Source organism: Microcaecilia unicolor, chromosome 1, assembly GCF_901765095.1.
Source record: "Microcaecilia unicolor chromosome 1, aMicUni1.1, whole genome shotgun sequence".
Classification (NCBI taxonomy): Eukaryota; Metazoa; Chordata; class Amphibia; order Gymnophiona; family Siphonopidae; genus Microcaecilia; species Microcaecilia unicolor.
In genome coordinates, this window is record NC_044031.1 from 241,926,001 (window position 1) to 241,940,890 (window position 14,890).

Genomic DNA, 14,890 nt, shown 5'->3' on the forward strand with positions numbered 1-14,890 from the left:
ACATGGAGTCAACAGCCCTAAGCCTAACTAAACAAACTGTACTGCCATGCTCTGAGAAAGGGGAAGAGGGAAAGAGTGAAAAACCTAGAGTAGGGTCCCTAATCCTGATCCCTTTTCTTCCTCCATTAACAATGTACACACACCCTGAACCTTCTCAAGGAAGGTCCAGAAATATACTTAGTGTAAATCACCTAGTGAAGCACAGGCATCTCTACCAGAAGACTTTAAGATAGTCAGTACTTTCCAAGCTGACGCTTAGGGCTCTTGCTGCCACAGAACAGCTGCAAGGGTCTAATGGGTCTCTGACCTCACCCCTAGAAGGTTGCGGGAGACTCGAGGGCTCCCACAGGAGTCTGCAAACCGCCCCAGGCCTCCTTTCTCAGAAGCCCTTAAATACCAAATACGAAGAAAATGGGAATGATCCATCCCAGTTTCCCAGTCACATTTCTGAAAAGCCTACATATAAAACTGACTGACTCGCAAGCAAATCAGGCCCCAGGGCAGAGCAGGGGCTTCAGCATTACTATGTGGAGTGGCAAGAAAGATGGCGCTCTCAAGCGTGCACACACACCCAACAACTGCCCTGCGCCCACCAAATCGAGCTGGGAGGGAAGAAGCATACCGCTGCACAGAGTTGGGCTGTACAGTGGATCTCCAGCATGGGAAACTGCAGCAGCCCAGTGGCTCCCACACTGGCAGCCGCTTTTGCTCTGCCCCACCGGCGCAGATAGGATAATCACTACTCACCCCCTCGGGAACCTCTGTCGCATGCCAAGTCGGTCCTCACACCATTCAGCCAGTACTGCAAACCAGCATGAGCTTGTCACGCTGGACAAATCAGTCTGAGGAGATTTTTTTTTTTTTAAACAGTGCTCAAACGTTTTTGGTTTTTTTTTAAAGGCTGGAGAGGACGCCGGAGCAAAAGAAACCTCAGACTCCTTTTAAAGTCAGAAGAGTGAGAACCACAAACCCCAATCAGGCAGAGAGGAGGGGTTGATGGGGGAGGAAGGGAGGGACCTGGCACCACCAGGTGTGCACCCAAGTCCCAGGACACCTCAGACCCCAGAAGCTTGACTAGACCCAGGGGACCAGGCCAGGAGCCAATCAATCCAGAGCTGCACAGATATGACCATCCACCTGCTAGATAGAGAGAATACTAAAGTTACGGTGACTGCACATGGCCACATATAGTAAACATCTGAAGTTCTCTCTATCTCCACCTGCTGGTAGAGGGACATAACCCACAAGTCTCTGTGGGATGCTATGGAAATTGGCCTTTTCCCAGCCGCAGTAAAAAGTGGCCCAGCGCGTACCCAAAACATGATTCCTGCAGTGTTAAGAGATCATCTGGCTTGAATTAGTCACAGTCCTAGCTAGTTTTGTGTGTAGGGCTAATAGGGAAAGAGGTGATTTAAAATCTCTAATAACCTCTGAACAATATGATTTGTCAGCAATATGGTCACTATGCTTCAGAATGTTATCAGAATGCAGGAATGCCCCAAGTACAAATGCAGACGCAGCAAGGATTAATGCCACAAGTAGTAGGGATACCTGCGAGTGCCCCGCAGACTGCAATACAGCAGCCGGCGACGCAGTCACAGGGACCAGGGGCTGCAGTACAGAGACAGGGTACTGTGAATGCCTTTCCAACTTGGCAGAATATTCCAGACCAATGCTATTGACTGGAAGCAAACCCGTGTCAGGAAGAGGGAATGATTTTCAGGTTAGACACAAGGGAGCCCTTTATTACATTGACAATTGGAAAATATGGAACTCCTGTGAGATTTTTGATAGATACAGGGGCGAGTACCTCTATGTTGTGTGCAAAACCACAGGGAGTTAAACTTTCAAATCAGTATAGAACAACAGTGGGATTTACGGGGATAGAACAAAGAAAAAGGCTAACAGAACCGACTCTGGTGCGATTGGAATGCCAACCGCACGGTTCAAGGGAGGCTGTGGTACCCTTCTTAGTGGCACCTGATTGCCCAGTAAATTTGTGTGGTAGAGACTTATTGTCTCAATTAGGATTGTGTTTAGATTTTGGAAATAAAGAAATACCAAGTTTGCTCACCATGGTCCAGCAGTTGAATAATGAAAATAAAGTAAGGGTTATGGAAGAATTACCGCAACATATTTGGAGTACAAGTGAGTCACCATATGGACTAGCCGTAAATGCAAAACCCCATAAGATAGAATTAATAGAAGGGGCAAAGGGGCCGAAGCAAGACCCTTACCCCATACGACCTAAATTAGTATCCAAAACCCTGGAACACATTGGTAAATTATTGAAATGTGGTATTATTGAACCTTCAGTATCCCCGTATAATACCCCATTGTTTCCGGTCCCAAAAGGAGAAAACAATGTAAGGATAGTACATGATTTAAGAGAGCTAAATGAGGTTACAAAAAATCAATTTCCGATTTGTGCAAATCCTGCTACTCTTTTGCATACCCAGAATATATATGCATATAACACTGTTATTGACTTGTCTAATGCATTCTTTTCAATACCTCTTCATCCAGAGTCTAGGGATTTGACGTCATTTATAGTACAGAATGAGGCATACAGGTGGACTAGGATGCCTCAAGGCTTTACTGATAGTCCAACGGTATTCTCAAAACAACTAATGATGGATTTAAAAGATTTCAGGAGTCAATTGCCTGACACAGTGTCATTGTTTGTCTATGTAGATGATATTCTACTGTCTGCTGAGACTGAAGCAGAATGCCTAGATTGGACTAGAAAATTATTTTTGTTATTAGGAGAGTTAGGATATAAATGTAACAAGGAAAAATGTGTTATAGCTCAGTCTACTGTCACCTTTTTAGGACAAAATGTTTCAGCAGAACATAAGGTCATTATACCGGAAGTTATATCTATTTTAAATGAGACTCCGGTACCGCAAACAGTTACCCAGTTACGTGCTGTTTTGGGAATGTTAAATTACTGCAGACAATGGATACCAAATTATACACAAAAAGTAATGAGACTTTATAAACATTTGAAACTGCCCGCAGCCACACCAAAGAATACATTAATTGTATTGGAAGAGCAGGATAAGATAATATTGGCTAAGATTGTGAGGGATTTGTTATCCCCAGGACCGTTAGCAGTAATAGATATCCAATCACCTGTGCATTTGTGGGTAAAAGACATGGGAAATAGTTGGGCAGCTATGATTAATCAAAACAATGAAGTAAATGCACCAGTAGCTTTTTTGTCAGGCTCTTTTAATCATGTGGAGAAGGGAATGAAAGAAATACCAAAGTTACTGACAGCTATTGTGGCAGCAGTAGGTAAATGGAGAGCACAAATGCCTTTTGTTCCTATTGTAATACATACTAACCACACGATTAAAACGCTGTTGAGCCCTAGCCAGACGGCATTGACAGCCACTAGATTTGGAAAATATCAAGCAGTACTTTTAGGACAAGATATAAGAATAATACCATTAACTAAAGAACAGAGAAATAAGATAGATCTGCTTTTTCCTGTCAATTTAGAGGGTGAGATTGATACTATAGAAATCCCTACATTTCACTGTCTTACTTTTGAACCCTTATCTGATGGATTAATATGGTTTACAGATGGAGCTTGTGAAAGGACTGTTGCAGGCTTTGCCTGCGTGCAGGTAGATGAGAATCTAAGAAAGATAATGCAAGTACAATATAAAACCCCTCCTGATCAGACTGCACAGCATGCTGAACTTTTAGCCGTTATTACAGCCTTACAACACACTGATATGACTCAAAATGTCACTATATATACTGATAGTGGTTACGTTGCAAGTTCACTACAGTATCATATATTAAAATGGCAACGTAGGGGGATGATAACCAGTGCAGGTAAAAATTTACAACATTACACATATTGGAAATTGCTGTTTGAAATTTTGGCAAAAAGGGAACGTGAAGGTAGAAAAACTGCAGTTGTGTGGACCCCGGCCCACACTGAAAGGCCAACCTTTGAGGCACTAGGTAATGCAATGGCTGATGCAGCAGCAACGGAGGTGGTTAAGCAAAGTGAAAAGATTTTGTATAATACTAGACAGACACAGGAAGGGCCACTTACGAATGTAGATAAGATTGAAATGTGGCAGCCAGAGGGACAGGAAAGTGAAAAATGGTTGAAGAGAGGATGTATGAAATTGGGAAGTGAATGGTTTAATGCAGAAGAAGGATTACCTTGCATGCCAATGAGTCAGGTGATTAAGGTATTGGCTGAGTGGCATGCAACCATGCATTGGAATAAGGAAACAATGAGGCAACAATTTGAGCAAAGATTTTGGACTTTAAAAATTGATAACCTGATTCAACAGGTTGTGCAAAATTGCATGGTATGCAATATTAACATACCTAAACGAGGTCCTAAAATATCACCTGGGACACTTCCAATACCAGAAGGCCCAGCAAAAGAATGGTATATGGATTTCACTGATATGATTGTTCCAGTGCAGGGAAAAAGGTATTTGTTAGTTTGGGTGGATGCTTTTTCAAGGTGGATAGAAGCATTTCCATGTAAAAGGGAGACAGCACATGAAGTGGTACAATGCCTGGTAACTCATATTATGCCAAGACATGGGTGTCCGTCTAGAATAATTTCTGATAACGGGACACATTTTAATAACAGTGTTTTGAAAGAAATGGAAACGATTATGGGTTTAACACACAGAAAAGTATCAGTGTATCGCCCCACCTCCAATGGTTTGGTGGAGCGCTACAATGGTATTTTAAAAACTAAATTGAGAGTATTACTGAAGGCTTTAAACAAGGAAACAGCAGGTAAACCATATACCTGGCTTGATTTGTTACCATTAGCTTTGATGGTTATAAGGGCCCAACCTAATGGGCGTACTAAATTGACCCCATTCCAAATTCAGACAGGACGTCATTTCTTCCCGATGCAGACAGCAAGTACTGATAGCACAGCTCAGTACTGGCAAAAGCTACAACCTATGTTGAACCTGACAAGTGATATGATCCGAACAAATGTAGCATCACAGGCAGGGACTACTAATGATGTTTGTGCTTTTAAAGTAGGTGATTTAGTACTACGAAAGAACTTTACACATAAAACATGGAAGGATCCTGTGTATGTAGGACCTTTTGCTATCACGGCCCTTACTCAGACTGCTGCCCGTCTGGAAGGTCATACTTCTTGGATACATTTAGCAGATATTCGACGAATCAATAATACTGAAATGGACAAAGAATAAACATGATGGTATTGGACTGTTGTTGTTTGTTAATGGACAATGAACACATATGATAATAGACTTGTTGCAGCGGCCAAGATGTTGAATTTGACTGATTGTATCATATGTGCCCACTGACTGACATCATCCTTGTCCTTGCCAGCTATGATATATGGGACTACAATGATAAAGTTGGGTGGGCACCGTTATCCCAATAATACCTGTGTAAGGGATGATGAAAACCTTCATTGGACAAATGAGACTATTTATATTGCTTATGGACAAGTACCCACAGACATCATGTTGGTGTCTGATTAATAGTATGACAACTGAACACATTCCCCTGATAAAGTGCACTTACACGCAGAATGTTGTAACAACTGATTCAATGAATGTTATGCTTTTAATTTGTGTAATTTTTAATGCCACATCAGCTAATGAAAAGTAAGAATGAATGACAGTGTATTCCCCTGTGATGAAGCTCACTGTCCTATAAATTATATACCTCAAGAGATATAAATTTTGTACCCTAGTACAATTGAATCTGTTTAATGCTGTGTAACATGTGTATTAGCATGTTTGCAAAGATGTGCCAGGATGCTTTTAAAATGATAATGATAACTGAAATCAAGAATGAATAGAACTTTAAAATGTCAGCAGAAATATTGAAAGATGTATGATAAAGATGATGAAAAGGCAGAGCTTGCAGGCACAGCATATCATAAATAACAAGGGGGAGGAGATTTAGAAGGGAGGTAAGGAAACAGACTGGAGCTGAAACAGATGTTTGAGGCCTGAAACAATCAGTCCTCAAAAGGGAGGATGTTGAATAAAAGCATAAAAATGTTGAATAAAAGCATAAAATAATAGAAGTGGAAAGCTTCAAAGATCATGCAGAACAAGCTGTTTCAACACTAAACTAAATCTCCTGAGACATGAGGCCCACATCAGCCAAAGGCAGGCTCCAGAAAGTCTGTGGGATAATGGGAACCAGATGCAGCATATGTTCTGCTGTAGGATTTATGGTATGGTACAGCCTGCAAGCACGTGATATCAGGAGAAGATTATAAGGAGAGTGGAACAAAGAAATAAGTAAGCATTTTTGAATTTTTCTTTGTCTGTCTATAGCATTTTTGATTTGCCTTAAGCTTGCTGTATATTGCTTGTGTGTGTAGATATGCTTTGAGTATAGAAATGCTTCCTGACTACCCCTATTGATGGTAATCAGCTTGTACACTAAACAAATGAGTAAACTGTTTATATTAAATATGAAATTCGTCTGGCCTTCTCTACAAAAGTGGCGGCATCCTTTTCTACATTTTGAAGAACTTTCACAAAAATATAACTTACCTAAAAATCAATACTTTAATTGGCTATGCCTTATACAAACAATAAAAAAGAACTCCATAAATTTTGAACTTAAAAGAAACCTATTTATGATTTAAGTAAAAAATTATTAGTGGAAGGCAAGTTTGTCTCACTCATCTACAAATTTCTTAATAATTTCTCTTTTCATGAACATCTTGAATTTACAAAAGTCTGGGAACAAGATCTGGAAATTACTGATCAAAGTGTAAACTGGGAATACCTTTGGTATAAGGTCAACAGACCTACACAATCAGTTAGCCTATCCCAGTCTCTATATTTTCTAGCCCATAGGGCAATATGGATTCTGGTTAGAAGATGGAGGGCTAACATTGCCAATACCAAACTTTGCTGGCATTGTATGCAAAATGATGGCATCTTAGCTCATACGATTTTCAACTGTTCATGTATTAATACTTTCTGGCAAAAGATATGATCGACTATCCAAAAAATTCTAAAAATCAACCAATTTAACACAGTTTCTATGGCTTACAGCTGGTATATAGCCTTTCTAACTTAGACCACAGTAACTGGCCTTTTTGTATCATCTGCTTTTTAAAATGACATGGGGGTGGGGTTAAAATGTACTAAAATGAACATATTTGCTCTTGAGATAGTATGAAGTTGGAAAGTGTGAAAGATAAAGCAGAGCAGCTAACAAGATGATGATTTTGCATTGCATTTAGACTTTTGATCGAAGCAATATCATAATCCTTCAATTTTTCATTAAAAATACACTACATACAGACCTGCCAAGTCTCCCGTTCTCCCGCCATAGCAGAAACATTTCCCACTTAGCCACTGCCACTCCTGACGAGCAGCAGCAACAAACCAAGAAGCAAATGAAAGGCTGCAGTGTTCAGGTGTGTGCTGTCGGCTCTGCCAGTCCTCAGTCCTCTACTACTACTTATCATTTCTATAGCGCTACAAGGCATACGCAGCGCTGCACACCATACTGACATCAATTCATGTTTTGGGATAGGCGACCGGCAGAGCTGACAGCATATGCCTGAACACTGAGACCCTTGCCTGTTTCTTCTTAGTTTGCTGCTGATGCTTAGCAAGAGAAGCAGCAGGGAGAAAAGATACCAGATGGAAGGGGGGAGGGGCATGATGGATAGAAGAGGAGATGGTGGATGTGAGAGGGGAGAGAGAGATGAAATGAGGGAATCTGATGCACTAAAGATAATCTCATAAATTGATCTCTTAAGACCTAAGCACAATCTATAACAGCAATGTCATAGTGTATAAAAATGTTCCCAAAATCAATGAAGATCAAACTGTTAGTGCTTCCAAATTCAATATCTTGAAATAGCTTGAAAGAAACCAAAATATTATCATTTGTTCTTGTCGAAAAGCAAACCTCCTTGATCATGGATAAATGAAAAAGTCTGTGAGAGATATCACCCCCTCCTTTTAAAAGGCATCCTGATATAGCCCTGATCAAAGAGGTTTTCTTTTGGATATCCCTGAACAAATGATAATATTTTGGCTTCTTTCAAACTATTTCAAGATATTAAATTTGGAAGCACTAACAATTTGATTTTCACTGATTCGGGAACATTTTTGTGGACGATGACATTGATGTTATAGACTGTGCTTAAGAGATCATAGTAACATAGTAGATGACGGCAGAGAAAGACCTGCACGGTCCATCCAGTCTGCCCAACAAGATAAACATATGTGCTATTTTATGTGTATACCTGACCTTGATTTGATCTGCCATTTTCAGGGCACAGACCGTAGAAGTCTGCCCAGCCCTAGCCCCGCCACCCACCACCGGTTTATGAGATTATCTTTAGTGTATCAGATTCCCTCATTTCATCTCCTTAGTTTGATAGTGGATTTTAAATGCAATTGTTTGTAGCAGTATGAATAAAAGTTTTGCATATTCTATAAATGTATTACCAGTAACAGAAATTTGAGTTATAGTTTATGGTTCTGGTATTAGTATTTTGATTTATCCCTGTAGTTCTAATGAGAGAAAGAGAGGACACACTGAATGGAAAAGGGGTAAAGAAGATGCTGGACAGAAGGATGGGGAGACACTGTACTGGAGTTAGACTTGGTGATGCCTTAAGTTATATAAAGCTTGGAGGCCCCTTGTTAAAAAGTTACACCAGAAGGTCTCACAAAGGTGCATACTCCATACCAAAACAGGAGGACCTTGAGTCGCCAAGAAGAAAACTGAAAACATATATATGCCTTTTAATTATTTAATAGCAAGGTATTTAAAGTGAATTTCATTAATTTTGTTTCATCTGTTGATGTCAGCTCTGCACATAAAAAGCCACATAAAATTCTAAAAGCCAAAAAAGTTCTGAAATTTTGTGAGGCCCTAAGCAGTAGCTTGTTTAGCTTATGCCTTAATCTAGCACTGATTGGAAGGATGGAGAGAGAAAGAGAAGCTAGAAGGATGTGAACAGATTGAAGGGAGACACTAGATAGGATGAAGAGAGAAAGAGGGGAGACGCTAGATGGAAGGCTGCAGAGAGAAAGAGGGGAGGCACTGGATGGAAGGAGAAAGAGAAAGGGGAGACACTGAAAGGATGGAAAGAGAAAAAGGGGGAGACGCTGGATGGGAGGAAGGGGAGAGAGAGGATGACACTGGGAGGAAGGATGAAGAAAGATGATGAATGGAAAGGGGGAAAGGATAGAGTTAGTGAAAGACTGGAGAATAAGAGGAAGGGGATACGGGAGAACCAAGGTGAGGGAAAGATAAAAAGCTGTAGGAAGACAAAGTAAAAAGAGGAAAATTAAAGACTGGATAGTAAGAATGAATTAAATCTGGACAGAAAGGCAGAAAATAAATTGAAGAAACATGAAAGAAAAAGGAGAAAAAAATGATAAATGGACAGGAAACCCTGGCACGAGAGTTAGGAGAAGATAGTAACGTAGTAGATGACGGCAGAAGACGAAGGAAAGCAGAAATCAGCGAATGAGACCAACAGGCTTAGAAAAAGAAAATTGCCAGACAACACAGGTAGAAAAAATAATTTTATTTTTAATTTAGTACAAAGTAATTAATATGTTAGCTGTGTTAATAAAAGTTAATATAAACAAACACCAAATGGTAAATAAGGTGATATCTTTATATTGGACTAATTTTAATATATTTTGACTAGCTTTCAGAGACCAACCCTTCCTTCCTCAGGTCAGAGGAGGAGATCATAACAGCAGTATATTGTCCTGACTTGAAGCAGGAGGTCTGAGGTCTCTGAAAGCTAATCAAAAAATGTATTAGGCTAGTCTAATAAAAAGGTATCATCTTATTTTCCATTTTCAACAGAACTGAGCATGTGCAGGAGCGCAAGCATCAGTGGCTGAAGCAAGCAGCTGACTTCCGTACTGCTCAAATAGCACGATACGGGACTCAGGCAGTGGACCTCTTTGGCTGGTGGGGCTTGGGAATTTCTGCTAGTGATTCAACAGGTGTCGCAATTTCGGAGGAGGCTTAAGTCCAAAGTAGAGGGCTAAGGCCCCCATGTGTTATGCCCCTGGGGAAAATAGATGCTGGATAAGGGTGTAATAGAGTGCAATGAAACACTTCCTTTAACACATACCTACTGTCACTGGTGTAAATAAGGTATTTTCTGGAATCGCTGTGGGATTGAGGTGTGTCAGAGAGTGGAGCGGGGCTGAGAGCTATACTAAAATCTCCCTGTCAAAAATTGGGCCCCCTTGGCAGTTCTGTACATACGTTCTAGGAATTCTTTTATGGTTTATTAAAAATTTGCTATACTGCTGTAGCTAACTAGCAGGTCACAGCGGTTTACAAAGTACATAAAAATATAGAAGCTGGAAGATGGGAAAGAACTACATTCTGGATAGGAAAGATTGCATATACTGGCAAAGCCAACACACTATTAAAACAAGGAGTAGAAGGAAAATGAGGAAATGGGACTTGATATACCACCTTTCTGTGTTTTTTGCAACTACATTCAAAGCGGTTTACATAGTATATACAGGTACTTATTTGTACCTGGGGCAATGGAGGGTTAAGTGACTTACCCAGAGTCACAAAGAGCTGTAGTGGGAATTGAACCCAGTTCCCCAGGATCAAAGTCTGCAGCACTAACTACTAGGCTACTCCTCCACAGGCAAACTAATAAGGAGCTAAATGGTATAACATACTACCTTAGTGTGCATTTTTCTAGGGGGAACAGGAGTGTCCACTTCACGTAGAAGAATATATTGAGGTGGTTTCAAAGGCTTGTGCATAAAGCCAGGCCTTTAATGCAGGTTTAAAAGCTTTAAATAAAGTTTTGGCACAGATATGAAGAGGAAGTGAGTTCCAAAAAGAGGGTGCAGCATAAAAGAAGGGACAATTTCTGGTAAACTCCACTTGAGCAAACTTAGGGCCTGGTAAAACAAGTCAGTGGTCATTTAAAGAGCAAAGGAGACGTGGAGACGAATAAGGAATAGTGAGTGTGTTCAAATAAAGAGGGAACCCTACTCTATGGGCTTTAAAAGTAAGGGTCAATAGTTTGAAAATAATCCGCTGATGAATAGGTAACAATGAAACTTCTGAAGGAGTGGAGAGACATGGTCCCTACATTGTGCATGACAGAGCAACCTAACTGACATGTTTTGAAGTGACTGAAACCTTTTTAGATTGAAATGTGTACAGCCCAGACACATGATATTACAATAGTCTAAGCGAGAAGTCAGTAGTGCAAGAATAAGGAAGTGAAAAATGTCAGTGGGGAAGTAATGGCAGACCAAGCGAAGTTGCCCGAGAGTGAAAAACCCTGACTTGCAGACGTTGGAGATTTGGAGGGAAAACGTCAGGTGGGTGTCAAAAATTACTCCCAGGTAGCGGAAGGACTCCACCAGTTGGAAAGATCCATAGATGTTTAATGGTGTTTTTGGAACTGACAATCCTCCTGTGAACCAGCAACAAATTGATTTTTCTTTCTTGAGTACAAGCCTGTGGTCGATCAACCAGCCGGAAATAAGGCTTAAACAGTCATTTAAAGGACCTAGGCTAGGACGGAAAGGATCAGTTGGGTAAAGAAGAATACCGTCCACACAGAAGTGAAAAAAAAAACCACCACAGTGAACTGAATAACAGTAGCAAGGGGCTCAGGAGTAGGTTAAAGAGAACAGAAGCGAGAACAGAGCCCTGGGGTACACCTCGTTTTAAAGAGCGACTAGGTGCGATTGAGGAAGGAGTGGTAACTGTAAAGGATCTATCTTTGAGAAAAGATGAAAACCACGAAAGGACTGTGCAGGAAAGACAATAAATCAGAAGCGAATGATCAACTAGATCGAAAATTGCGGAGAGATTGAGGGAGATGGCAAGAACAATCATGTGGTTATCTAGTCAGGTATAGATCTCATTCAGTACTGCTGCAAGGACTGTCTCAGTACTGCGATACGACCTAAACCAAATTGTTTCTGATGAAGGGCTAGTGATTTCTCAGAAAAGAGCGATAGTTGTGCAAAAACTATATGCTCCAAGACTTTGGAAAGGTAGCATAGATTGGAGACTGGCTGATAATTGGATGATAGATGAGGGTCAAAGGAAGGTTTTTTTGAGTATAGGTTTCACAAGAGCATTTTTCCATAAGTTTGGCACACAGCCAGAAGAAAGACTCAAGTTGATTAAAGATAAGATTTGCAGTAGTAAATTGAGCTCAGGAGTCTACAGCCATGTAGATGGAAATGGATCTAAAATGCAATATGTACGTTTCATTTGAGCCATAGCTTTTGAAAGAGTATGACGTGTCTGAACCTGAAAGGAGGACCATATGCGAGATCCACTCATGGATAGAGAAAGCTGAGGGAGCAGCGAAAGTAGAGAAGGTGATGGCAAGGAGTCAACCAAGGTCTGAACTTTGGAGGAGAAAAAAAAAAGAGAGAGTGAGTCTGTATCAGGCAAGTTGAAAAACTTCTATTTGCAGCTGGGGAGAAGGCCAGGTTGTGGAAAATAGAGAATATTTCTTTGGTTAAGTTTGGGCCCGTTTTTAGTCATTCTACAGGATGAGATTTCGCCTTTTGTAGCTGGTAGTTGTAGTCTTTCAGTTTTACTTTACAGGCATGAAGGTCTGTCGGAGACTTTGACTTTCTTCAGCCACGCTTTTTCCGAAGTTGTTTCTTGGCTAATCTAAGTCCTGCATACCACCACAGTTGTTAGGATCTCGAGCTAGAAGCGAATTCCTTTAGAAGTGAAATTTGATCTACTGCCTCTGACAGGCTTGATGAAAGAAATCTACTTGACCGTCCAAGTCAAGAGCATCTTTGCCATGTATAGAGGGGAATAGGAAAGAAGAGATAAGAGTGTGGGTCAATTTTGGACAGGTGTCTAGACCAATAGGTGGTAGGAGGTCTACAAGAAAGGGGTATTGGTAGCAGTAATTGTAAAATGAACGAATCCCACTGTACCTGTAAAGTGCTATGCACATCAGTCTCTTAAGTTACAAAGTTGCTAAAAGTGTCTGATTGAGCTGATTCTCTGGTCTCCCGCCAGTCTACCAGTTACTTTAACATTGCTTTTGACTTGTAACCACTCCCCCACATTAATTGATTTGCTTTCTTTATTTTTGTCTATTAGATTGTAAGCTCTTTGAGCAGAGACTGTCTTTCTTCTATGTTTGTGAAGCGCTGCGTACGCTTTGTAGCGCTATAGAAATGCTAAATAGTAGTAGTAGTAGTACTTGTCTTAAAACATTTTTCGAAAACAGTAATTCCTTTTATCTAGGCCCTACGTAACTTCTCTACCAGAGGCCACGACTCATTTCACGCATTCGCTCACCATACAGACTTGTGCCAAGTACACGGGCACCTCAAACTTCAACAATTTGTTCTATACAGAATAGCCCTTAGAAATTTCCGTGCGCATTCAGGCAGCTCCTATGACTAAAATGGCAGAGATCGTCCATTTACACATCACTAAAATCATACCCGTTCCCAGAAACAGTTTTTGTGAGATCTACAGTAATACCGAGATCATTTTAATCGTTACTAATGTAAGAAGTAATCAGCATGAGAGCCACGTCATTGCCATGCGTACTCCTTTGGTTTGACTCTTATGTGTCTCGCGCACTGGAGCGGCTCAGGGGAAACCAACAGGTACCAGCAGCGCCTATATAGCGCCCACAAGAGACACTCTAGTGGGAAGAAGAGGCGACGGTATATATAGTCTATAAAACAGAAAGGAACTATTACCATTTATTTCTCTTACCTTTGGAGGCGCGGAAAACGTCATTTCCAAAGATTTATTAACTATGGGGTGGGGGGGGGGGGATAATCCCCCTGCAAATTAAATTTTACTTCACAGAGTTGCTACAAGCAGAAACTTTCTTACACCTCGGGGATTCTGGGAATTGTAGTTTGGTCAGGAGGCGGGATTTCAGAGGCACTCGCCGTGTCGCCTCGAAATAGCCATAAGTAATCGGAAGGCCCTGGTCTGGCATTGTACTTTGGGATAGGTAGTCTTTCAAGTTTACATGGTCAGAGCAATCTCGGAGCTGCAAGACCACAACTCCCATAGCAACTTGTGAAACCCGGAAGCGTGTGATTCAGACAGAGAGCCCTCCCTCACTCCATTCTTTCTCTCCGCCTAGTTCTGCTGTCTTGAAACCGGGAGTGTAGGAATAACAACGACGACGGCAGCATCATTACTATCAACTTGGAGCAAGGCTTCAGCAATGTTCCTCTCCTTATTAGATCCCAACTGTGTTTTGCTACTGTTGGTGAGTGACTTTTTCATCACGTTCCCATCTTCGAAGCAAGCGCTGACCAAGGGCCAGGAGATCCTTTCATCCTTTCTCTAATTTGTGGAGGAGGGATTACAAAACACAAATATGAGGCTCCCCCTCTTTGCCTGCTTTTCCATGTTGAGCAAATTTTAAAGTTGTTAGCTCGCTAGGGTTTCTGACGCTCCCGTGCCGGCTCTGGGCTTTAGGGCGCCGGTTGAGGAAATATTCTGTTGTGGCTGAACGTGATTGGTCTGGAACCCGGAATTGTCTCGTAGGACCGGCAATGTTGTACCCGGATGTGGGGGGAAAGAAAGGTTCTGTATACATGTGTCCTTCCTAGTCTTGCCCCTTTCCATAGCGAGTGTGTGTAAAGACACAGTTCTGGGATTAACTCATTCTATGCAAAAACCTGTAGCTCTGATTTATCAGTTCTGTAAGAAAAGCCAGGCTATGGGACTCTGCCTGCTGTGGAGTAAACCATGGACTGGATCAATATTTTAAATGAAGCTGGAGCCAGTTGCAGAGCTGGATTCTAGGAGGGGAGATTTTAGGCCAGCCTTGGATTTCTAATATTCCCATGATTGTGCTGTACCAGATCCCTATTTGGATGCCATCTCAAGGTGG

General features: G+C 41.2%; 2 protein-coding genes across 2 annotated transcripts in view; one reads left to right on the forward strand and one right to left on the reverse strand.

The window, feature by feature from the left end:
- Positions 1 to 13,873, reverse strand: part of INVS (inversin) — a 522,371-nt gene extending 508,498 nt beyond the window's left edge. Inside the window, exon 1 of the mRNA XM_030205118.1 lies at positions 13,750 to 13,873. Within this exon, the coding sequence (XP_030060978.1) occupies positions 13,750 to 13,773 (24 nt within the window). The 5' untranslated portion in view covers positions 13,774 to 13,873. The remainder of the gene's footprint in view (positions 1 to 13,749) is intronic.
- Positions 13,874 to 14,077: 204 nt separating this feature from the next.
- The window catches only part of ERP44 (endoplasmic reticulum protein 44), a 238,984-nt gene continuing 238,171 nt past the window's right edge, over positions 14,078 to 14,890 (forward strand). Inside the window, exon 1 of the mRNA XM_030205130.1 lies at positions 14,078 to 14,260. Coding sequence (XP_030060990.1) covers positions 14,216 to 14,260 — 45 coding nt within the window. The 5' untranslated portion in view covers positions 14,078 to 14,215. The remainder of the gene's footprint in view (positions 14,261 to 14,890) is intronic.